The 27,572-nt window shown below is 35.9% G+C and overlaps 1 protein-coding gene across 1 annotated transcript in view; it reads right to left on the reverse strand.

The window, feature by feature from the left end:
* Positions 1–1,234: 1,234 nt before the first annotated feature.
* Positions 1,235–27,572, reverse strand: part of LOC118585534 (inactive N-acetylated-alpha-linked acidic dipeptidase-like protein 2) — a 221,945-nt gene continuing 195,607 nt past the window's right edge. The window contains exons 6-10 of the mRNA XM_036190212.1: positions 12,092–12,184; positions 9,047–9,252; positions 5,174–5,293; positions 4,120–4,271; positions 1,235–1,301 (exon numbers count right to left, since the gene is read on the reverse strand). Coding sequence (XP_036046105.1) covers positions 1,235–1,301; positions 4,120–4,271; positions 5,174–5,293; positions 9,047–9,252; positions 12,092–12,184 — 638 coding nt within the window. The remainder of the gene's footprint in view (positions 1,302–4,119; positions 4,272–5,173; positions 5,294–9,046; positions 9,253–12,091; positions 12,185–27,572) is intronic.

Below are 27,572 nucleotides of genomic sequence, written 5' to 3' on the forward strand. Positions count from 1 at the left end.
ATGGCCATCATAATGGGGAGCACCGTGGAAGGCAGGCAGGCATGACTCTGGAGAAGTACCTGACGACTTGTATCTGATCCACGAGCATAAGGTAGACACAGAGTTAATGGAATGGCATGGGTTTCAGAAACATCAAAGCCCACACTCCTTTAACTAAGCCACACTGCTCCAACAAAGTCACCCTCCTTCAAGGACAGACCTCCAAAGCAGTCCCACAGTTCCACCAGCTGTGGATGAAGCACCCAAGCATATGCGCCATTCTCATTCAATGCACCACACCTTAGTGTGTGTGAAAATGTAAAAACTTAAGAGTTTACAAACCTTAAAAATGTCTTAACCAGCTCTAAGAAGTTTTCGTGAAGCTTTGCCTGTGTCTTGCAGTCTCACAGTATATGGTTACTTAGTTTTCAAGCTTCTGTCAGGCAACTAAAAAATAATGTATGAATTGAATATGGCTAGATTAACTACTTTCATATGTGTGAGTGCCTCAGGCCTTCCCAAAATAAGTTCTTAGAAATTTCATCTTTATTTGTGGGAAACATACAGAGCACTGGCTAATACATGGATGATCCATTTTTTTCTTTTCCTTAGGGCAAAAATCAATACTTTCTATGATCTATGAAAGATGATTGCAAAACTTGAGAGGGTTGAACTATATAGAGACAGAGGTATGTATATGTTTATATTGTGTACTAAATGTTTTTGACCCCATCTTAGCAGTAATGCTATGAGTAATTTTATATGAAGTCAGATGTGCTTCATCAACCAACTCCTCTGACCTGTTTATCTTCTCTTGTATATTTAAATTTTAAAAAGAATTCCTTATTCAACACCAATTTATTCAGAAGAACTAAGTGAATACATGCACATATACACGTACAAACACATTCGCACACACAAACACAGAGTGCATATTTAAATGTTTGTGAATGATAGGATGGAAAATCATTCTTAATATTAATAGTAGGCTGATTTAAGTTCACTTTGTTATATATAATAAAGTTCTGAAACAATAATGCAGAGATCCATAAGAAATGTTTAGTTATGTTAACCACTGGCAAAACTACATGAAAATACCAAATCATGCTGCCAAGCATCGGTCCGGACATGAGGCTGTTGGAACACCCAGACCTTGATGTTGGGAACTATAACTGGAACACCTGCTTTATGGAACTCATTGCCTGTATCAGTTGAAGTTATTGTGTCTCTACCCTATAGCAATACAATTCTGGTTCTACATCAACAGCCGAACAGAAACAGTGTCATCTTCTGCCAACATACTCTCCAGGAGAGTTGTGTTTCTAGAAACCAAAGACTAGAAACAATGATCAAAATCCATATCTGAATTTTTATTTACATAATAAATTAGCATTTAATATTTCAGTGTACTTTGCCAACATTTTTATAACTGAACACTTTCTTGATGCATATTAAGCACACATTCTCAATGTCATTGTGAGATCCTTCACTTTAGTTTCATCTGATGCACTGTGGCAGTGAATACACAAAAGAGGAAGAGGAACTTATGGTTGGAAAATATATCTAAATTTTTAAAAATGTTTAGGGACTCAAAAATATTACTTTCTGAGTGGTGATATTGTGTTCCCCAAAATATTATGCACCCTGATAAACTTATTTGGGATCAGAGAACAAATGTGGTGATATTGTGTTCCCCAAAATATTGTGCACCCTAATAAACTTACCTGGGGTCAGACAACAGAACAGCCACAATATTAAACATAGAGGTTAGGCTATGGTGGCACACATGCCTTTAATCCTAGCATGTCAGAGGCAGAAATCCATCTGGATATCTGTGAGTTCAAAGCCACACTGGAAACAGCCAGGCATGGTGACTCACGCCTTTAGTTCCAGGAAGTGATGGCAGGAAGCAGAAAGGTATATAAGGTGTGAGGACCAGGAACTAGAGCTGGTTAAGCTTTTAGGCTTTTGAGCAGCAGTTCAGCTGAGGTCCATTCTGGATGAAGACTCAGAAGCTTCCAGTCTGAGGAAACAAGACCAGCTGAGGAATTGGTGAGGTGAGGTTGGCTGTGGCTTGTTCTCCCCTCTAATCTTCAAGCATTCACCCCAATAACTGGCCTTGGGCTTGTTTTTATTAATAAGACCTGTTAAAATTCATGCTACATCTGAGTTTTTGAATAGACTTTTCTAACTCTAAAACTTATAAAAATTTCAAGTGATGTGATCAGTTTTGTATTTGTTAAACATTAGAAGCATAAATGGAGCAGAAACGCACATCAACATAGAAGCAAAACATCAGAAAAAATAACTGAACAAGAGCCTCGGTTCTTGCCTCTGGTTCACATTTGATTGGCAAGTCATTGATACCCTATGGATTTTCTGGGAACACAAATTAATTTGTCATTATCATTATTATGACTCAGAAATATGAAATACTTTTTATGAATATTAATAAACACATTAATCAAAGCAAATTAAAGTTTTCTTTCAATATGGTTCTATATCATTTTCATATAAGGTTGGTATATAAGTATTTTCAATACAGAACCAAAAATGTTTCTCTCCTAGACAAATGTAGGAGTGGATCTTGCCATGAGACATATATTATTTATATATCTTATTTCCTCCCATATAAGTGGCTGCACATAACTAAATGTTTTGTAGTTTCTCTTATGAAAATGTTCAAAGAAAATTAATTTATTTTGTTTTTATTAATTAAATGTGTTCTTTGACAGCTTTAGACATGTATTTAGCACATCACATTCTGCTTATTCTCTTCCCATAACATATTCTTGGGAATAATATTAGTGCAGAAAATCACAACAGGTCCAAGTACAGGGAGTGTTTATGGAGTATTCAGCCATGGATGGAATATCAACAACACAACCTCACCCCCACCACCCCTAAAGCCCAGGGAACATCATAGAAGAAGGGAAAGAAATGTAGTAAGATGAAGGAATTATGGGGACCAAGGGAAAATGAATGTTCAAGAAATAACAGTGCCTCTACTCCCATGAACCTATAGAAGCTGTCACTGCCTGCACAAGGGCTGTATCTAATCAAGCCAATCAACAATGGAGGGGTTGATGTGCTATTGATATTTGACAGCTGATGGAGAAAGGAGAGTCAACTTTAAGGTGATGGCGTCTTGGTTGATTAACCATGCTCCACACTGATAGGTGTATAGGCAGCACAAATTGCATTCAAGTGGGTTTAGAAAAATAAAATAGATAAGAGGACACAGAATATAGAAGAGTAAATTAATAGGATAGGAAGTATCAGGGGGAAGTTAAAGGGATGAGTCTTAAATAATTAATAAAATGGTATATTTAAATTTTAAAATAATAATAAATAAAAGTTAAAACATAAAAAGAAAAGCACATTTATCTGATTCAGTCCTAGAGCTGTGTGTTTTCGTGTCAATCTCTATATATGCAAAACAAAGGCAAGCCAACAAATGATGTCCTCTCTCCATGTCACCTGTCTGGCTCCTTTCCCTGGCCACTCATTCATTTAGAAATATATGTATTGGTGAAATTATTAAGGCCACTCCACATAGTTAAAAGGGAGGTTTATTTTGTGGGGTAACTTACAAATGAAGGGGTAGGTTGCAGGTCTGGCAAAGGTATAGCACAGTCCGGCGGTGTTCTCTGGAGAACTTTGCTCGGTCTTCCTCCAGCGTCCAGGGTCCCGGAACCAGGAGAGAGCCCTCCTCCTGATTCTTGGTCTTCCGCTTCCTCCTCCGCCCTGCCTTGTGAGTGTGACCATTACCGAAGCCTCAATGGGGGTTGGAACTTCCAGGCCAATGCTGGAATGGCTATCCACTACATATATGAACTTTCCAGTGAAAAATATGCAGCTCATTCCCTCTGGTGGATTTCTTGTGATTCTGGTAAGGAATCTAGATACAATTCATGGCATGTACACTAGGGTACAGCTGGAAATAAGTGTAAACATTTTTCTATTTGATCTTTTTCAATGTCTTTATTGTATGACATATGGAAATGTCAATGGAAATTATCAAACTAAAAATATTTTATGAAAGTCATAAAGGGTTCATTTGCATTTCATTTCAGTTAAGAATTAGGGTGACTTGAGGCATATTTTACGTCTGTCTAGTTCAGTTCCTATGGTACTTACTGGAAGCTCTGTGACCATCTGAAAGGCATGTCGAGTGTATGCCAACAGAGACTGGGGCTGGGCACAAACTGTACCCCAACGATGGTGTGCTTGTCTTTGTACAGAGATACAGCACAGACAACTTCATGTTCAGTAAAAGTTATAAAATATAACTGGGAGATCAACAAAGGAGAAAAAGTCTTCTAAATTCCTGAGTTACATGAGAAATGTTTATTAGTGGTAAGATGTCATGAACTTTAGAGTTTACAATACTTTATTGAAAAGTAAGTTTTTCCTTTTCCACAAAGATTTCCACAAATTTCTTTAATTTTGTATGTTTTTCCATGTCTTACCATTTGGCCTGAGCTAGCTTCAACCTCACAATCCTGCCTTGGCCCCTCAAGCACTGAGATTACAGGTGTGAGCCGCCATAACCAGCCTTGTACTTTGTAAATATGTCAAGTATATTTATTGCTGTACTGCTACCTTCAGGGATGGTCATAGTGTTAAAAAAAACTAGGATAGTTCCAAATTTTACTAAATACAACCAGTGGGAAAAGAAATATAAAAGTAACCAAGTTTATCATAGAAATGGCACAAATGTAGAATTAGGAATTTAAGAGCTAAGTTTGAATTTCAAATAAACTTAAATTTTACTGTATCTATAACTGAATAATTAATTTCTTACAAATAGACACATAAATTATATTATGTGAAGAATTCCAGAGTATGATAAATTAATTTTTAGAAATACTGATGAATAAAACAAAATACAACAAAAGCTGGGTGAGTTAGCACACATCTGTAAACTCAGCACTTAGAGTCAGGGGAATTGTATGTTACAGGTCATCCTGACCTATCACATGAATTCTAGGCCTCTCGGCGTTACATGGGGAGACTCCTTCTCCAAAACACTCACACAGACGACGAAACAAACAAGCTGACGCAATGACAGTTTTTAAAAATTCTTACAGATCATTTTATGAATACTTAAATAAAATAAATTAAGAAAGCTTAGCTTAGAGAGGAGTATGCAGTCTTGAGTAACTATTCCTCCACATCTGGTCCATCTTACCTCTAGAACCAGTTGCTGGAGAGATGGAGATGCTACCGGATGCAGACTGGTGTTGCCGCGGACGGGACTATGGAGGCTAATGTAAGCCACAGCATTCTTTTGTAGAATCTTCGCAAAATCCTGAAATAAAAATGTTAAAAGTTCTACCATTGGTGCAGTTAAAATAACATGTTATACCTCATTAGGATAATAAATACTATGATGTTAAAGTATGTTTTTTTTTTTTATCACAAACATGCATAAAGTATTTTCTTGTATGTAAAGGCTAACCCTTCTTCTATAACTCGTCCTCCAATTTTGGTTTACGCTGTTAGGCATAATCAGACTGCTGCTAAAGTAGTACTGATGTAAAATAATCACTTAAGAGAAAAGGGTTGAAAGGTTAGTTTAATGGTCAGTTCAATTAAAGAACACAGATTAAGAATTTTCTTCAATGATAGTGTCTAATGTTACAGTCATTGAATTAGAGAACATAATTGGTGAGCTGCACTGGTTAGGGCTGGCATACTTTTTCTGTGAAGTAGTAAGCTAATTTGCACCAATAAACTCGTATGTCAAGGAAAATTGGACAAATAAGAACTGTGAACCTGAAAATATTACCTTATAAAAATCCTCCTGAATGTTGTATATACTAATGGCATGTAATGACTCAGTGGCATGACTTTGCATTTATGATCCCTGCCCTGCGGTATTGAAGATTTCTGACCCTACACTGGGAGGAGAAAGAGCAGAGGGACTTATATCCTTGATTTCTTTCTACTTAGTGTTGGAAATTCATCTACAAATTGAGAGAGATGAGTAATTATTTAAAAGTAATTCACCTTTCAAATGAACACAAGTAATTAAAAACACTTTAGTAATTTCATATATAATATGACAAAAATTGTCCATTATTACTTATATTCTATGAAAATAATTCTCATAACATGTGAACACATAGACACTTCTTCTTAATACATGAGCACATGGCCATTTCCTGCTAACACATGAGCACATAGACACTTCCTCTTAACACATGAGCACATAGACACTTCTTCTTAACACATGAGCACATAGGCACCTCCTCTTAACACATGAGCACATAGACTCTTCCTTACAACACATGAGCACACAAATACTTCCTCTTTCAGTTAATATGGTTTCTATGAGTACCACAGGAGACAGATATATACTTACTGGAGGAATCTAATCTCAGAGAACTCAAGTTTATTAAAAATAACATGTCTATGATAGGAAAGATCTGAACTCTTATTTCCTTCCTCTAAAAATTGTAATAATTCCAGAGGAACATATGAAAAATATTCTTCCTATAAGAAATAGTACTTTAAAAGATCCTGTTTTAGGAAATGCCTTAATTTCCCACAAGGATTAATGTTGGTACTGAGTCAATTCTTTCTTTCTTGCATGGCTACAATTACCATTTAAAAGTTTATTGAGCAACTTCATCTAATCCTGTTAACTTCATCTGGGTTTCCAGGGGTTCCTATGCAAGCAAAATTACAGAGGGCAAGATGGGACATGAGCAAAGCTTTTTCTTGCTCACCTGCATTCAGGATTGATATAAACAAAAGTGTTTCATTCTCAGAAGGCACAGATTGCATAAGAGTAAACAGAATGAACAACCAAGAGTCCACACTTTCCTTCAAATGGATGGCATTGAAATGTTTCTATGGGATATGGTGGTGCAATATATTATATGGAAAATTACAGATACATTTTTATTAGCCAATGGTGAACTCTGAAAATCCTTGATGATTTTATTACTTATATGTTTGTGAATCTACTAATGGAAGAGTTCAGAAGGTAACTAAATGTGTAAATTTGCTCAGTTTTACACACACACACACATACACACAAGAGCAACCTACATATATATGTATATTTAGTTAAATATAAATACATTATATGTATTTATATATATAATTAATAAAAATATAATTATATCACTTTCCCTCTATCTGTTCTTCCCTCCACCTCTCCTAGGTACCCTCACTCCAAACCCTCCTATGACCCCAATCCATCCTTAAGTTGATAGCCTATTTTTCTTTGATTATTATTGCTACATTCACATCTGTATAACTATGAACAAATATATAACTGCAACCTGATGAGTCTATTGCTGTTGTTTGTGTGTATAAAAGTAAGTTTTCTATTCCTTTGAACTCATGTCCCATAACAGATTTATATTTGGTCTCTGATGAGAAGTCACAGAATTGTCAAAAGGAGCAATGAATTCACAAATTGCTTAAAAGGAATTTATATTTTACGATGCACAAACTATTTACATAGTTTGGAAAAATTGCTCCTATACATGCAAATCCATATTTATTTAATTCATAGCCTGTCATGACTGACATTTAAATACTTCCAAGAAACTTTTGCAATATAATTCTTTATGAATTTGTGTTTAAGGTATGTAACTTAGGAAACAATGTGAGAAAAACCTGTTTTGTGGATGTGGTTTATACATACATATTCATAAATACAATATAAGTTAATTGTGAAATTTGTAGACATAATGGAAGCTGTTTAAAAACATTCTTTAAGATGTTTTCTTAACACTTATTGGACTAGAGGGTATGAAGTAGGATCTTACTGAGTCAGTACTTTGAGGAAGGTGGGTGAGGGGCTTACATAGTACTACAAAGCAAACAGTGAATGGAGAAGTGGAGGGAGAGATTGAGAGCTTGGGAGGAGAAGAGGAGTCAAGGGTAATTGAAAAGTTTTCAGAAAGAAGGAAGTCAGAGAACAACTGCTGAATCCACATACAAATTCCACACAACAGCATATTCCCCATCCAGAAGTCCATGAGGAAACCAAGTCCCTCTTTTATTACATCCTGCAGGAGCTGACTTACTTGGGATAAGGGCCCCCAAATAAGTCTGGGACTTTACCTTCCAGACCTCTGACCCAAGCTGGAAAATGAGAATCTATTTGAGTAAAATACAGATAATTCATTTGTTCAGGAAATATCTCAACTCTCTCATTAGGTAGTGAGCTAAGGGCTGGCCCTGTGGCATTGAGCAAATGGTGATGGGAAATGCCAAACAGGTCAAATGTAAAACATACAGTCTCCCAAGAAAAGATCAAGAGTAAGAAGGTAGTAGGGATTCCCTGGGAAAGCTGGGAATGGTGCATGGCTTGAAGAAGGTCATAGACAGCATCATGAATGACAAGAAGCAAGAAGCAAGATGTGAAAGTTTTTAGGGAGCAATGGGAAGAAAAAAAATTGAATTACAGTTTTATTGTTTTGTAAATATTTAAAACAATCCATAAAATGCAAAAAGGTGTTTTTAAATTGTTATATTTATCTTGAAGTTTTAAATAAATTTTAAAATTTTGTTTCGGGGGCTATGGTTTTTCCTCCTGGAATTTAGAAAGGGTCCCAAACAACGGAATGTCTTCATTGGAAGTATACTTTTTGAAATAGAACCTTCTCGCACTCACTTGAATATGCCGAAATAATCTCTGCTAAGTACTCTGTGAGTCTTGTTCAGCTTATTTATACCAGAGGACATTTTCTCAGTTGTAAGATTATTTCCCTTTTTAAAAGTACATGAGGGATCTTTCTTTTTTTAAAGATTAGTGTATTTCATGTGTGTTATCCCTTAAGCGAAAGTATACTGGTCAAGCAAACATTATTGCAAGTGATATGAAGGTGTGTAGGTCTGTGAGCAACGGAATAAGGTTAGTTTCAGATCAGATAGAACCCCCAAAGGAATAACTCAAATTTCCTCCTAGCAGTTAGCAGATAGGAAGTCCTTTTGAGATGCTCATCATTTTCTTTGCCTTCAATAATATTAGACTATAATATCTGGAAAATAAAAGAGCTGGAAGGAAATAAAGTAATTGTAATTAATGAATTTATTTCACCTCTCCCCATTCATAGGAGCCAATATTGCCCCAAGTCGTTCCTCCCCATGAACAGAAAACAATAGTGCGTTCTGGTCTCCATCCTTTCTTCACTTGTAACATCAAGGCTTGGATAAACGCAGTGATTATTGCAGTACTGCTGGCCCATTCTTGTCCATTATAACTGTATCCAACATGGTGGTTACTGCCAACTATAATATACCGGTCTGGAAAGAGAATGAAATAAGAACTATTAAAGTAAAATGTAATCCTCATCAATAAGTTTAATGACATTTATATAAGCCTATTGCACAAATAAGCAACAATTAAGCCAAATTGTTCTGATAATTAATACCATTTTAGCATTTTCCACCCCTTTCTTGATTCATAGGTCTGGGTATATCAATGCAGAAGCAGCTGCTAACATCAATTATGAATCCAAAGCTTAGGTCCACATTACTGTCCTCTGAAACATGAAATATTAATTAATGAAGTATACAAATGTACCACAATGAAACTCTTACCTAACATTTTTCCAACATCATGGTGGGATGTGCACACCAAACAATGTGTGTGTGCTTAGTGAAGAGCCATGACCTATTAATACATCTCCAAAAAAGAAGTGGCTTAGGAGCTCTGCATGTTAAAAGTTTGCTAGCTATGTATAGACTTTGTGAAAAGAATAGGTATTTAGGATATACTTATAGTTTCAATTTATATTTTTAGCCCTTCTCCACTCTCTAAAAGAAAATAAAATTCATCACCATCAAGTCAGGACTGTGGATAATTTAACTTTTCATATATTTTATTTCATGTGGTCACACACAGTTCATTCCTGTAAGAAACTTTTCACAATTCATGGATATGGTCCTTTCAGAATGTTTCACTGGCCATTCACGTCATTAAAACAGGATCAAAATATAGTTCCAGAGAATTCTCCTGATTTATTTTCTGTTTTGGTTAATTTTTGTTGTTGTTTTGTTTTGGTCAATGTATGCTATTCACAATAGCAAGAGAGTTCACTTTATTTGATCAAGTGGCCATATGTATTTATGAAAGAGCATTCTCATCATTGTTTGATACTGAGATATTCCATGAAACTATACAGGCAGGTTCAGCAAGAAGGCCCAGTGGGTCTAGACACTGCAACTTCAGTTTGACTCTGGGACCCACATGGTGAGAGGAGAGACATGACATCTGCAAATTGTCCTCTGACTTTCATATCTTATAAGTTGTACCCTACCCTGATTATTCAAGAGATATATATAAGAGCTATAAATATCAATGTGATTTTTGAAAAGTATTCCATAAAATATACATAAAGTAGGGTCTACAACTACTTGGATTAAATAGATTATCCTCAACTACATGAAGACAAAGACTGTTAGAATAGTTATAATGTTATAGAATCATTTAAGTTTTTAATACTGATTGGAACCAGCATGAATTTAAATATTTTACCACACTGTGTTAAGTTATACATCATGGGATATAGGGATATATGCAACACTATCTAGGTATATATTCAAACATTAAATGCTTGGGCATTTTTTTTCTCATCTCCCAGAAATGTCTGAAAATTCTGCTTGAGATGAATTGTATCCCAAATAAATTAACAATCAATGTATGTATCTGGATTTTAGCATCAGTAAATAAGAAAGTTTCATGAATAAGCAATTTTTTACAGAAAATTCATAATAAGCACTATTTAAGAATGTTTGCATATAAAACTTCTTTTGATAGATTAAAATTCCGTTAGCATGAATCTGGTATACTTTTTCCACAACTGTGTTTCCTTGTGATGATTTACAAATGGAATAGATCACTTCTCATACTTGAGCTGGACTTGCTTATAGTAAAAGTCATTGAAATTGGCCAAGTGGATTTCTAAGTTTATTTATGTCTATGTCTAAGGATTCTGCTATGACAAGTTGTACAATATAGGAACGATGGAGAATAAATACATTGTATGAAATTTTTAAGAGTTGGCTATCAAGAAATAGGGAGGAAATAAAACTTGATTTCAAAATTCTCTGGGTCAGCAATTAGTTCTAGTGCTACAGAGAATAATTCTCCAAGGAGAGGAGAGCAGTGTCCAAGTCATATCCACAGAAGTGGTTTGAACACAGTAAAACCTTAATGGTGCTCTGGGGATGGCAGATTATCTGAATGAGTTAAAGTACTTAGCCCAACACCCAGTGTTCTGAGACCAGTCTCTGGAATCTGTGATGGAAGGAGAGTAATAATCCCTGAAAGTTGTCCTCTGATGGCCACACACCCACCATGACACCGCTGTGCCCATACTCTTTCTCACACATGTACATAATAAATGAACATCTAATAAAATAGAACAGTAGTCAACTGCGTATGTTCTCCTAGCGACTCTGTGACTTGGGATCCAGCCTTGTGATGAATCAGAGTGTGCTGGCATTAGCCTGTTTACTGATAATGAACCAAATACTTTCATTTTTAATTTTTAGACCAAAGATTCCACCAACAGTTAATAAAAATGTATAAGTTATTTAACATATAACCAGATAACCATTTCCATAAAAGACCTTTCAAACCCAAAACACAGATATTGGGAGGAACTATGAGTGGATGATATATTCAATCTGGGGTAGATATTAACATTAGAAGCTTTTGTTTTGAGACCAAAACTTGATTTGTTTTCAAGAACTGCATCTTTAAAACCTATGATATTTTCTTTTAAAGTATTTTGTTATTGAACTAAAATTTTCCATAGTATCATGGTAAAAAATAAGAAAAATATTGCCTTTTGATTTTTATCTCACTTTAACAGTTATGAACGCCACCTCTTGTTTCCTTTCCTTAGCCTTTACACATACTCTGCCTGCTAATGCTTATTTTTGATGAGATGTGGGAGGAAAGAAAGGAAAACATACTTCAGGCTTTATATAAACCCATTATTTTAGTCATCTAAACCTCTAGTTACATATAAAGTAGGATATTGAAATACATTCCAAAATTATTATGGAACATGGAACATTTTTGGACTTTTTGTATGATTTAGGAACTAGATTATAACTACTTAATCCAACTTACCTGGTGATGTCAAGCCTTTTAGATATCCAACAACATTAGTCACTGTTTTAAATTTTGTGACTGTATGCACTTGCAAATGGACAGTTGTTTTTTCTGTAAAAAAAAAAAAAAAGAAAGAAATTAAAAACACTTATCAATACTGTCATGTTTCCCCAAAAACATTAGAAGTCATTTATCTAGTATCATCAGTAAAAATAATTCCACATGATTCACTTTTTTCAGATAGTTAAAGTCACACTTTTTCTTGCCAAACATTAAGAATATTTTATGCATACTCTGTTTTTAGGGATTTGTCTTGCTACGGTCACCATGACATAATTGCCAGCTTCTTGCTCTGAAAGGTGTAAAGAGACAAACCTGAATCTCATTTTTATTCCAGCACAGGGTCCAACATGAGCACAGGAAACTGCTGGGGGAGGGGGTTCAGGAAAGTTACAGCTTGCAAAAAAGAGAGTAACAAAAGACAGATACCATTATCTCTGTGAATGTTAATACCTTTCTGTCTTCAGAACAGGAGGGTAAGACAAACATACATTTTTCTCTGTGTGACTCACTATTATATCAGCATTGAAAATTGTACATAAAATACTTTACAAAGTATTATCCCTAAAGCCTATTTTCATATAGTACAATCTATTTTCATAGATTATATAATAAACCCCTACTAATTTCTTTTTTATTTTAAATTTTTATTTGTATTGATGTTTTGCTTGCATGTGTTCTCATGTCCCATGTGTGTGCATTGCCCATGGAGGTCAAAAGAGGGCATTGAATCCCTAGAGGCAGGAGTTGGTAATCTGGGAATGGTTATTTTGTTTGGTTTAGCTTGGAACTCACTTCCTTGGGGCTAGCAAGATGGCCCAGCAGGCAAAGCAGTTTCTTCCTACACTAATGATCTGAGTTCCATACCTGGGACCCACATGGTGAAAGGAGAGAACTGAGTTCAGGAAGTTACATGAAGATGCATGTAATATGGTTCTTATGTGCCCCTTCCAATAAATAAGTAAGTGTAATACAATTTTTAAGATGGTTAAAAGACTTTTTTTACTCTAATTACATGTAATTCACATGCCCTTCAAGTATTTGAAACACTGAAACTGGATTTTTTTCAGGTTGATATCTTTGATCCAGTCTTGGACAGTAGAAAGCAAATTGTTATTAAGTAATTGATCGTGTAGTTTGTCTTACTGCAGCTGCCATGGTACAGATATCTAATACACACGGGTTTATTTTAGCTTTATTTTTATATTGCAGTTGAACCTCTATCCTGGTGTTTTAATGAATATAATCACATCACCACCATGCAATTACTTTCTCATTTGACTGTACTGATGGACTGCTACTTTCATATGAACTTTAATGTTAACTTTTTAAGTTTCATGTTTTCGTTTGTTTGTTTTCCATTAGGATTGCAAGGCACCCATAGACCTATCTGAGGAAATGATGCTCACTCTTTAGTACACAAACATGGTATACTTCCTAGTGGATTTCACTTGCCTTTTTGTCTGTCTAAAGAGTTTTATATTTTCTCAACAGTTTTGTACAACTATTATTGAATTTATTTTTTTATTGTTTCATACCTATTTTTTCTAACAGTCTATTTTTCAGAAATAATTTCACTTATTTTTATACATTTGATTAATTTTATTGTATTGCTAATCCTCAATATGTCACAGTTGTTTATACATAGGGTTTTTTAAATCTATAAAGTTTTTAATTGATTCTCCATGAATTTTATATCATGTACCCTAATTCTACTCAGTTCCCAGTCCTTCCATGTCTGTCCTCTACCCTTGTAGCCTCTCACACAAAAGAAAAGAAAAATAGAAATAAAATTTTAGAAAATTACTTCACTTCTCCATTTTTCCTGCTTCTCTATTATATATCCAATTGTGGCTTTGAGAGCTTCAGTATGTCATGCCATCTACCTTTTGTCCAAATAGCTTTCCTTACAAATGTTTATTGCAATGAGTCACTGGTCTGGTTCAAGTCCTTCGGCTTCTGCTACACTGGACCCTCACCCGTATTCTATGGCTATGATTCCCTAGGACCAGTCCCTTCATGCACGCCAGCAAGTCATGGATGGGACAGATATTGCAGTGGGCCAACCCAAAGCCCTGGATGTGGACCTATGTAGTAGCTGAGTTGGTAAGCCCAGACCTCCACTAGGATACTTTGCCCCTGGAGGAGCAGAGCAAACTCTCCCTTGCCTTTGCCACTGGGGCCAACTCTCCCATGAGGGACCAGCTCTCCCAGAGCCAGCTCAGCAAGTCTCTTGGACTTCAACATGGCCTCAAGTGGCAGCCTAGACTGTGGATATCCTCATGGTTGTGGGTGGTAACACAGGCCACAGATGTCAACATAGAAGCAGTAGGACTACAGACCTAAACATGGCCCTTGACAGCAGCACTGGCCTGGATGTCACCAAAGCCTCAGGTGGCAGTGCAGACTACTCACATCAGCTGTCACATCTCCAGTTCCACAGCTCCCCACCATACCTGAACTGCTCTGTTTTGTTTTGTTTTGTCTCTTCCATCTGTACACCACATACATGCTCACTGTAGTGGCACCCATTCTGACTGGCCCACACAGCACAGGCACAAGCTAGGGCTGTGGCCTCAATACCTAGGGTTCTTAATTTTGTTAGTTTTCCATGAAGACAACCCCTTTCACTCTTTTATGTGTATACATATGAATGTCAGTTTGTGCACATGTATGTGAACATGAGCACACCTATGTGAGTGCACATGTGGAAACCAGAGGTTGTCAACAGGTTGACATATGGTATCATTTGCTATTGTTTTTCTTTTTATTGATTTTCAGGTATATGTGTCTGAGGCATGTGTGCATGTTTATGTACATGTGTGTGTGTGTGTGTGTGTGTGTGTGTGTGTGTATGTATCTAAGTGTATGTCTATGCATATGCACATAATTGTGTGTGCCTGAATGTGGAGGCCTGATGTTGATATCAGGAATCCTACTTGATCACTGTTTGCCTTACTCATTGAAGCAAGGTCCCTCAGTTAAGTCCATAGCTACATGATATGGCTTGTTTCACCAGCCAGTTTGCTCTGTGGATTCAAAAAAACGGGAATTACTGGTAAGTTGATGTGATCAATTGGTTTTTACTTGGATTCTGGGAATACAAACTCCATTCTTCACACTCATACATTAAGTGTCTGGCCACCAAGATATCTTCCCAGCCCCCTTCATTGCTGAGCCATCTTCCCAGTCTCCATTTCCTTTCAGACAAGGTCGCTCACTTAACCTCAAGCTCACCAACTAGCTACATGGGCTGATAAGCAAGTCCAGGGGTCCTGCTATGTCTGCCTCCCAAGGCTGATATCACAGATACTCCCCTTAAGCCATCTGCTTAACCTCCTTGATTCCTCCTAACCACCTATCATTTTGTCCTGGAGCCCATGAAGAGAGAAATGGAGCCAAAACAGTGTCCTTTGATCTTTACCTTTTATTATTAACTTAAGCAGATTTTTTTAACCATTTTATCTTTTAAAACATTTTTGATATATGTTTCTGGGAAATTCCTTTTATCAAATTAAGAAATTCATTTCTATTCTTACTTTGCTAAGAGGTTTTCCCATAAGCAGATATTGAGTCATCTATGGAGATAGCTGGAAGCTTTTCATTTTACAATGTTTACAGATGTGTACATTTCTGGAATGAATTCTACTTTGTCAAGACATGTCCTATAGTTGGTGCTATTTTCACATACAAAATATACATATACATATGCAAGCATTAATTTGGTAACTTTACATAGCCTTTGTTCTAGATTACTTTTGATATGTGGATTATATAAAATTCCAAATATTTTAGGGGTCTTTTCTTCCTCTTACAGATTCTGTAAGATTATGAAAAATGCATACTATCATGTGTACAAAAGGTAGGATTCAAATTCAAAATATGAAATATTTTCTTTTTTTTCTTACTATTATATCAAATATATATTGATTCCTCTCAGAGGATAACATCATCTTTGCTATAGGTTCTCAGGAGCTATCCATTTATTTTTGATGCAGCATCTCTGAATGAGCAGGAACCTATGAGGGAAGTTAGGCTTGCCAGACAGAGATTCTTAGGAATGTACATTCTTACTTTTCTCTGCCTTTCTAGCATTGGTATCATAAGCAGGCACTTCCTCAGTAGGCTTTGTTACATGGTTTCCCAGGATAGAATTTGGATTCTTATGTTTTTGCTACAAACACTTTACCAGATGAACTATCTCTCCACCTTCAAAATGGTGTGTATTTCTTATGAATTAAATCTATATGAAATTTTTCCTAAAGTCTTCTCCTTTACAACTCAACTAAGTATTAATGTAATCAATCAGTCTTGCCTTTGGTTTTTATCCCTCTGGTGAATTTACCCACAGTGATTGTGCTATAAAAGTAGCTCTACCTAAGCTCATTCAGCTTCTTGATGGCAAAAACAGAAGAGGCACCATTAGAGTGTCAGTTCACCCAATTAGCACAGTCAGGGCAAAGACCGAGAGCCACTGCTCTATTTATACTACAGTCCTTCCACTCATGACTTTGTTAAAGACCACTTTGCAAAGAATGGGTCCAAATATTAAAATAGTAACATAGCAAAAAGATACATTTCTTCTACTTATTTTTATTCTCATGTGTATGTCCAGATGCATATTAATGTATTATTCTATATCCATATTGGAAAATGCACATATACAATCTGTTTTCTTTCACTCAAACAGCACCATGATCATGCTTTAAATTTTAGTAACAAATCTCTGTGAAATGTTTGATTAACTGACATTCTAAAGTTCCATTTACCACTGCTGCCATTACTAAAGCAAACAGTTCACTGTTAAGGCAAAGCGCCTGTCCATAGCAGCAACAGTAGACATCCTCCTATATTATGGGCAAGGAATAGTGTAGCTTTTTAAAGCATGCTCTATAGTAGAAATTAAAGAAGGCAACAACAGTACCCCAAGTGGGAAAATGGCTTAGAAGATAATGATAAATATGTGAATGTTCAAATGTGAAAGGCTTATTTAGAAACATGAACACAGCATGTGTGATCACACATAGGACACACAGATGTACATAATGGCTGCACTCAGACCACAGATGCAGACACTGTGAAGAAAGAGTGATTCCCAAGTGGGACAGAGATCAGGTTAATCAGACATCCCCATGCCTACAGGGCTGAAACTCTATTGCAAAGAGATTGCAACAAACTTTCTTTCTCAGGGATTTATTTTCTCCCAAATCTCCAGAGATGATTGTATTAAAACCCAAGGATATTTCCTCTTCATAGAACGGCATTTAATAACACCAAATCCCTTGACACAAACTGCCTACTGACCTGGCTGAAAATGAAGGTGCTTTAGAATACTTTAGTAACACCTAGAAAAACCGACTGTTAGCCAATTTACTCAGGAGGGTGTAGACTGAGTGAGGACCATAAGCTGTGTCCTCCATAAGCAACGAAAGAGTAAAATTGTCAGTCTAAGGCAACAAGCCCTCAGACATGAGATGTACATGCACAACTAAATAAAGAGGACTCAATGAACCATTAATGTACCCCACAAAGTAGTCACATCGGAATACACATGACGCCAATATAAACATTGTGACTAAACACAGACTAAAATCAGAACTTGTCAACAATGAGGAACAACTCTAAAATCATTAAATAATTGTTAAATAAAGTAGAATTATTCTAAGAAATACATAAAAATACAGACTAGGTAATGCATTATGTGGTTCTGAGTAAAGAATGGGTACAAAGCCTTGAAGTTAACACTGAGAAATACTTCCAGAGAACCATAAGAAGCTATAGAAACAGAAACTACATAAGCACTAGCTTAAGATACAATGAATAATAATTGGAGTTGTGTAATTAATATCAGAAGCAGTAAATAAAGGGAGAGGCAAATGGAGAAAATAGTTGAAAAAATTCTACAAATAAAGAAAAACTTCCATATATTTTAGAGCAAAATTAGAGAAGAGAAAAAAATCTGAGTTTCTAGTGTGAAAAAGAAAAAGTCTCTGGAGACACACACAGGGATGGTGGGTTGAGACAGTCAGACACAGAGACAGAAGGAGGCAGAGACAGAGAATGAGAAAGAAAACACTGTCAAGCCAGGTGGTGGTGGTGGTGCATGCCTTTAACTCCAGCACTTGGGAGGCAGAGGCAGGTGGATCTTTGTGAGTTTGAGGCCAGCCTGGTCTACAGAGGGAGATCCAGGAAAGGTGCAAATCTATACAGAGAAACCCTGTCTCAAAAAAACAAAACAAAACAAACAGACAAACAAACAAAAAACCACTGTCAAGATATTAATTCAATGAGCAGAGGCAAGGACACACATAGAGAACACTGGTGGATGTAAGAGCCAACATGAAGTGGTTTAAATTGCAGTCTAAGTAGGGCACGGATGTCATTAGCTACCTTGGTTTGGGGCAGAACGTTGGATGTAGGAAGAAGAGTTCCTAAGTGAGAGTGTCAGGTCTGTGAGACTACAGTGGGGTGAGAAGAATATCCTTTGGAGACAGGAGGAACATCCACTGATTACATACATGAAAAGATTCCATTGCTTAGTCCATAGCTGTCATAGGAAGGATTTACATGACATGGAGAAAAATAGGTGACTTATGGAGATAGATATATGACTGGTTGATGGGTAGATAATTCGATGGCATGCATCAAGTGATCAGTTCCATCAGTGTATTGATATATTTTGCACATTTAGGTTTAAATATAATATTTAAAATAACCATTTTCTAAGCCTTATTCCTTGAGTGATATTGGGAAGAATTTTCCTAAAGCCACAAACATAGGCAACCTGCAATCTTACTTTCTAGACAATAGTTTCCCTTAAAGAAACTAATTTTTCTTCTTTCTTCCTTCCTTTTTTTTCTAAAGAAATGTCTTTAGATAATATTACAGAATGTTGATGGATTTTGTTTAGCAAAACTGAGGTGGGAGAAGTACAAGATCATTTTGAAAAATCCTATAGTACCAGAAACTAAGAAAATGTTCAAGGAAAATATGCAGGCTTGGAGAGGACACAGAATCTAGGCTGAGGTTGCATTTCTGGACAATGCTGGACAACTGCAGTTTTAAGAAAAAATAAAGTATTCACTCAGCAGATTTCATAAAATAAAACATGTGAAATTGGGAGGAGAGGGAGAAATTGAAAGCGAGCAACTTAGAGGGTAGATCTGGTGAAAATACATTATATACACATATGGAATTATCACACATTCAAAAGTTGGGGAAAATTTAAAAGAATATTCCCTGATGTGTACATTAAGTAGAATTCAAATTTTAAAGTCTGTTAACAAGGATGATTGAAAAGAAAATCAAGGAAACTAGGTGTATTACTCTATGACCTCTGGTCCCAGGACTTGGGAAGCAAAAGTGGAGGAGAGAATATACAGAGCAGCCTGGTCTAGACAGGGATGTCAAGAACAGCTTGTGATTGTATAAGATCCCAGTCTTCCTCAGGGATGAGGTCCTGCTGGTATACCCAAAGCCAAATGTCAGCCCTAAAAACAAATGCCTGTAGGCGACACTGCAGAGACTCAGCAGGTTGTATTTATGTGTGTGCTGACGCATATGTGTAAGTAACAACGATTACTCAGGAGGAGAACGCTGTGGGTATGAGAGGGGAGAGTAGAGGGAAGATGGGGAAGGGAAAATGATAGCACTATATTTTAATTAAATAAAAATGGCACTGGGAATAAGGCTTAATGGTAGATAGAGTGCTTGTTTAGTACACAGGAGACAAGTCAATATGCAGGACAAATGGCTGAAAACTAAATGGCAGAGGGAAAGGAAAAGCTGTTATTTTGAACAACTTTCAGAGTTTTCAAGTGATCAAATCTAACATGTAGGCTTCAACTAAATTCTTATTGAACAAACCACCCACTGAAAAGATAGTATTATAACTTATTGAATTAGTTAGGAAAATAAAATCCTAATTAAGTAATAATTAAATATTAATATTTATAAATAAGTTGCAAGCAAATTAGAAAAAAATCTTCACAGTAAAGTTGGTACATATAATTCAACAATATTATCAGTAAGTGAATCAGAGCTCCAACAAACCATGAATACTAAAGACTGGAGGCAGGATGGATACATCAGTTCAGACTTGGTCTCAAAAATAAAAGTTGAAAGAGGTAGCTTAACAAAGAGAACAACTTAAGCAAGCTATCCAGTGCAGCAGTAGATCCAGAACAAAAGGTCATTGGGAGATCTAATGGGAAAGGAACATCATTACTATTGCCAAAATTCATACCCTGAAAGCTTTAATTGGAAAGTTGCAGACAGGCCAAGAATTGGAGACAGGAAAAAAGACAGCACTGAGTAATGCAGGAGCCTGAGTTGAGCTTTCTGCAATTGGAACATTATTGAAATGATTGACTCACTGTAGCTGTGCCAGTGGAGTGTGTAGCAGAAATATTTCAGCTGTTATAATGGTTCTGTTATTTGTTCTGGGAGGGTTCAGATGTGGGTAGCTACTGTGTCTGTAGTTTACTTTTGAATAGCTAAAAGAAAATACTTTTGATATACTTTAAAGCTTTCATTAATATTGATTCAATTTCAAAATAATAAAAAATAACTTGAAATTGGAGTGAGGAAATTCTTGAAAACACTCATTTCCAACTTATTATCTAAATACTTGGTGCATACACACATGTGGATATCCCTACATTTCCTACTTGTTTTACCAAATGGTTTCTGTCTTTCATGTTGCAAAATGACAGCTTTAAAATATGATATCCAAAATTTAAAAGATTTCAACACGACAACAATTTGATTCACTCAGAAATCTTTGTATTCAAATAAAGGGAGTTGTGCCAGAGTCAAGAGACATGAAAGAGACCTCCTCTCATCATCTCTTAATTTCATCAGGTTCAGAAAAATAACTGCTACAGATGTATATTCCAGAGACAACAGTCTGTTGCATTCCTGCCATTGTCAAGGTCAACTGGTTCTTAGTCTCTGTCTCAGAACACTAACTAACAAGGTTTTATTTATGGTATAACCAACCTTAGCAAGTATTTCAGAAAGACTCCAAAGCCATCCACAGAAATTTGAAGATTAATACTTGCTGCCAGCTTTGCATTCCAATAATCATAATTAAGCTTCTCATTTCCCTAAACACAGTGCTTTCTAGGTTTTCTAATTTTAATAGAAATCTTGTCTATTCTATATGCTTGAGAATTTTTGTATGTGAGTTTAAAGTACAATTTCCTCTACTTTGGGGTCTTTAGTGTGTGTGTGTGTGTGTGTGTGTGTGTGTGCTGTGGTTGTTGGGTTATTTTTTTTACTTTTTTGGCTCTTTGTTCAGGGGCCCACTACCCAGCTACCATATAAATCACACATGGAGGTTTATTCTTAATTATAAATTCCCAGCCTTAGCTGGGCTTGTTTTTTGCGAGCCTTTCTAAACTTAAAATAACCCACTTACCTTTTTCCTCTGTGTTTTTTCATTTTCTTACTTTCTTATTTTCAGTCTTACTTCATGGCTGGCTGTGTGGTTGGGTGGCTGGCCCCTAGCATTCTCTTCTTGTGTTTTTGCTCTTTCTTCTTTCCCTCTCAAATTTCTCTTTCTATGTATTCTCTCTGCCTGCCAAGACTGTCCATTCTTTCTCCTGCCTGGCTATTGGCCATTCAGCTCTTTATTAGACCATCAGGTGTTTTACACAGGCACAGTAACACAGTTTTACAAACCCAATGTAAAAGAATGCAACACATCTTTGCATCATTAAACAAATGTTCCACAAATATAAATAAATGTAACACATCTTAAATTAATAATCTATACCAGTGTGTATGTTTTAAATTTTTCTATATTCCATGATGATTAAAGGCTGTTATAAACTCATGTTTTCAATAATTAGTGTTCTGTAATTTTTTTTACATCTTTTAAAAATGTCAACTATTTACACAAAACCCTCCTCTCTCTCTCTCTCTCTCTCTCTCTCTCTCTCTCTCTCTCTCTCTCTCACACACACACACACACACACACACACACACACACACACACATTTACATAGATGAAGGTGAATGCATTTGAAAAGATAAACATTTTTCCTTTTGTATAAGTAAAGGCATATATTTTTGATAATCTGAAAAGGAAGTAAAACGTTTTTTGTAAGAGTGAAATTTGAGGGCTGGAGAGATGGCTCAGAGGTTAAGAACACTGGCTGTTCTTCCAGAGGTCCTGAGTTCAGTTCCCAGCACCCACATGGTGGCTCACAACCAACTGTAATGAGATCTGGCTCCCTCTTCTGGCCTGCAGGGATACATGCAAACAGAACACCGTATACATTATAAATAAATAAATCTTAAAAAAGAAAAGAAAGACTCCAAGAAAGATGAAGGGGTCTCCCTTTAAAAAAAAAGAGAGTTAAATTTGAGAAAATTGATTAATTGACTTGGTTATTCTACAATCACAAGTCATACAAACCTCTACAAATCACAAGACATAGGATCAATCAGAAAACTATTCTTTTCGAAAATTGCCTGATCTACATAGCTCCCCTTTGTCTATTTGATCTATTGTTCACCCTTTGACCATGCTAGTGCTCCAGGAGCGTGCCTCCTGTGGACCACATCATTCTGGTTCCCTGCATTGTTGAATTCAAGTAGGGTATAGCCAAGGCTTCAATAGTGATCAATAGGCTATGTATGTGGAAGATTGGAGGGTTGATTTTCTATCACCCTCCTGGGCTGGTTGCTTCCTAGCAAAGACTACATTGCTTAGCCAAAAGCCACAGCTTCCCTTTTACAGCCCAGAGTATTGTTATTCCCTGGAAATGTCCTCATATTATTTTAGTTGTGTGGATTTAGAAATAGCAGTAGTTACTAGCCCAGGTTAAGTAGTAGCAGCATTGATGTATCTATTCTGGTTGGCTTTGTACTACATCTTATACATGGGCCATTGGCTAAACATGGACCATTGGCTAAATGTCATGCAGTGCTCATTTTAAGTATTTTATTTACTTTTTATAATATATTCTATGTCAATTAATCTTTATATAAACACCAACTCATGTTTTTATTGCTAAGACATTAATACACAGAGAGAAGATTTTCTTTATTAGTAATATGGTAGCCTGTACTGCTGGACTAAATATCCCAAGTAAAAATAATTTACAATGATAAAATAAATTTTAATAGGAGTATTGAGAAATATCAAACATCAAAGCATTATTTGTTCAAAATTAAAGTTAGAATGTAAACACAAATAAATTATATAAGGGCTCTGTATATCAGCTGAGAGAATTTAATGACTCTGAGTCACTTTTTAAAACAGTCCTGTGAGATGTAAGGGTGGTGACAGGCTCTGAATCCCACAGGCAGGACATGTTAAAGACTGATGTCCTCCACCCATTTTAATTTGCAGTTTTTGAGTGTACTAGAAACCTTCTCCTTCTTGATTAGCTGCAAGCATGTTATGTAAAAGGATAATTAATGAAGTTAAGAAAGGATCCCTTTTCCCTCAATAGAGGGCTAATTTTAATGCTAGAAAATAATGACTCTCTCTCTAGGAAGCAGGTGTTATAGAGGTTGCCTTATTGCTCTCAAGAGATGATAAAGACAGTTTGTTCTCATGAAGTAGAAAAGAAATGAAGGATTCCTAGGGAGAAATTACTACAGTAACTTTGTGTTTCAAAGGAACACAAAGAGTTTAAGTTCTATTATACTCAAGGAAAAATATAATGATAAGATATTTAAATGTTATAGAATATTATTTTAAGGTGTGTTACTTTTGTTTATGCTCTGCAAAGTATGTTTAATGATGGAAGGATGTGTTTGTTTAAATAAAATCCACCTGGAGTCAGGAGGCTGAGTCAGCCATTAGCTGACAGGAAGTGGTAAGGAGGAGCCAGGTGGAGAAGGGCTTTTAGGGAGGGGCTAGGAGAAGCATGAGGGCTTTTTGGAGGATGAGAGCAAAGAGAGGAGGTGAGTTACTTGCTAGTCAGCATCTCTAAAGAGCAGAATTCCACCTTAACCTTTGAATCCTGAGTCCTAGTAAAAATGTAGATAGGCTTGGAAGAGAGACAAAAAGGAAAATATGCAGTTATATTAAAAATAGTTTTAAAATATAAAGTCTTTAAAGAAAAAGTAAAAGTAATATAAAAATAAGCCACATAAAGATGAATATTACACAGAGAATCTAGGTTGTGTAAAAATCTTTGGGATTTTTTACTGCAGAAAGACATTTGATTATAAAGGCTGTTCGGTTAAACCAGTATGTATATTTAAAAGGTACTTTGACTTAAAAATTTGGATCTAAGAATATGTTGCTTTGGAAAGGAGGCTCTGCTTTTGTTTCCACAGGAGGCAAGAGGCTATGGATTTGTTCCAGATTAAGGTACATCAAGTTTGACCAGCCAAGACCCCTTGAGAGGTCTCTGATGACAACCATGGCCCAGATGATCCAACATCCAAAATGGTTTCAAGGCGACTGGCTCAGACAATATAGCCTCATGGACTACTCGATAATCCTAAAATTTTCTTTGTGTCCCAATAAGAATACAGTGCCCTCATCCAACAGGAAGTAGTATGAGAATCTAAACCCAAATTCCCAAATATACCAAGCTGGCTTTGGAGATGGAATTGGCTCACTCCTTCTCTAAACCCAAACATATTGCTGAAATAAAAGGTTAAGAGAGTCTTCTGTCCCATATCAGAAGAGCCCTCTGGTGTGGGATAGAGAAAAAAACCAAAATTTTTATTTAAAGTGTGTTGGTTATAAATGTAATCTTTTTCTAGAGAATGAAAGGGTAGATTAATGAACCTACATTCAAAGAGCAACAACTTGTGTAGAAATGTTTTACATTGCTGTAGATTTTAGTTTATTGATACAATTTTAAAGATAATTTTATTATACTGTATGTATATTTTTGCTCTTGTTTAAGGTATTATGTGAAATTATCATTTGAAATTGTAATGTATCATTAAGAGACAGAGATTAATAGTTAATCATCTATGATAATCAAACTTATATTCATGTTAATTTAGTTTTTCTAGGTATGTATAGATATATTTGAGATAGATAGGTAATCTTCACAGACTTCAAAGATCTACAGAATATGACATTTAATATGTTTTTAAAACTTAGACTTTCTGGACAGTGAGACATGTCTGCTCCCGGAAGACTGATTTACTTCAGAGAAGAGGATGGGCATCGAAGACACTCCATATGGAGTTTATTTTCTTCTTGGCAAAAATAGCCATTTGGGCAAGAAACTGTTCTTGCCTAGACTGCTTGATTGACTGGACATGCAAGACCAATAGGAAGGTGACCACTGAACACTGCAAGGCAAAATGGTCCTTCAGGTTCCTACTTCATAGAGGAAACTGCCAGACATTCTACAGGACACACAGAGAAGTGACTGAGAGACTCTAGACTTGTGGGCTGAAGACAGATGCCCCAGCTTTACAGAGGAACTTTGGATGACTGTCCAGGGAGCCAGCTGTCTCTGTCATTCTAGATTTTTGAAAGTTGCTTATAATGCATTTCCTGTTTACTTAGGTAATATTGTATCCTTCTGAGGCCTTTGATATAGTTGAAGACTATATAGTAGTTAAAATTATAATTATCCTTGGTTGTGATAAAAGATAAATTAGATATGAAACTTTAGACTCACAAATATATAATAGACAGAATATTTTCTTTAATTTTGCCAGGTACAAATAGAGTACAAATTATAACTGTAATTCTTGCTTGATTACTGTTTTGTTATATGTAAAACCTTCCTTTTTGATTAGACCGAAAAGGAGAGGTGCTGTGGGATGTTCTGTATGCTGTCAATGTGTTGCTATGATTGGATGATAAATAAAATGCTAATTGGCCAGTAGCCAGGCAGGAAGTTTATGCAGGATAAACAACAAGAATAATTCTGGGGAGTGGAAGGCTGAGTCAGGAGATGTTGCCAGCCACCACTGCCATGAGAAGCAAGAAGTAAAGATACTGGTAAGCTACAAGCCACATGGCAAGGTATAGATTTATAGAAATGAGTTAATTTAAGATGTAAGATCTAGCTAGCAAGAAGCCTTAGCCTTTAGGCCATAGAGTTTTAAGTAATATAAGCCTCTGTGTGTTTATTTGGGTCTGAGCTGCTATAGGCCTGAGTGGGACTAGAGAAAACTTCAGCTACAATTAAGTTCCCTGTGTAGCTGTGCAAGAGTTGGAGCCTGAGGGAACAGACTCTTTAAGTCTAACCACAGGTGGTAGTGGCAGAGTTGAAGTTGCTGATTTGGAGAGCTATGGCTTAAAAGGCAGCAATAATTAAGTAAAAGGGCAACATCTAAACATGGAAATAAAATTTTAAAAAGATGGTCTAGATACAAATGCCAAATGAAGCTCAGAAAATAAAGACAAAGGAATTATGTTGAATTCATTGGATCAAATGCTCCAGTTCAAGTATAAAACACTGTATTTGAAACATGAGTTATTTGCTGTATTGAGGCATATTGAAATAAAGTTTAAAGGCCTAGAAAAATTAAAAGCAAAATGTTACCAAAATAGCAAAAATAAACAAAACAACAAAAAAATATTAAGCTAAATAATTATAGGCTAAACATAATGGAAGGCATGTGTTGCTAGACAGAAAGAACGTAATTTTATTCAGTAAGAAGTGTTTGGATCATAAACATCTAAGAAGTGAGCTCAAAACATAGAAGGTAAAGAATTGACACCACAACAAGATAGAGAAATCACATTCACAGTAGGTGTGTTTTACAGACTAACAAAATACAGAATATTTGTACAGATTAGAAGAGAAATTTTGTCCAAATTTAGTATATTGACTACTGCCTGTAAACTATATGGTCTACATTCATTTCAAATACCTGTAGGGCACATATCAGAATCTGAACTACAAGGGAAATTTCAAAGATTTGAAATATAGAAACGAACAATAACCAATGTTTTCTAAGGAACTTATTAAATTATTCATCCTGGTCAGAGAAATTTCATATCTCAGTGTCTAGAAGCATGCAAGATCTAAATTCTGAGAGGAGTAAGCAAGATCACATTAACTTGTGAGAAACCTCAATAACTTATGATGGAAGCGTCAGTGTTGGTGGAGACTTACAGATAAGAAGCTGTGGAGCCTTCACAGTTTAGACATACACACATACAACATATACTCTAACAGCTGTAAAAAAAACAATAACAAAGAATGTTATGAAATAGCAGGATGTAGAAACAGAGAAAGAGCAAGATATTTCCAGTAGGTTGTAACTTTGTAAATTACATCTGTCCATTGTGAAAAACAGATCATCAAAATAGATGGCACATGTTGTATTAGATTTTATCACATGCATAAATTCCAAAGTTTAGTCGGAGCTCCTATAATCTATCAAGAGCAGAGAAATGCTTAAAATCAGTAAGATAAGAATGTAACAAATCTACAAAAATGGCAGAAATAACACTGAAATATTAGATAGTATAGATGAAAATGATTTTATT

The sequence above is a fragment of the Onychomys torridus genome, chromosome 6, assembly GCF_903995425.1.
Source record: "Onychomys torridus chromosome 6, mOncTor1.1, whole genome shotgun sequence".
Lineage (NCBI taxonomy): Eukaryota > Metazoa > Chordata > Mammalia > Rodentia > Cricetidae > Onychomys > Onychomys torridus.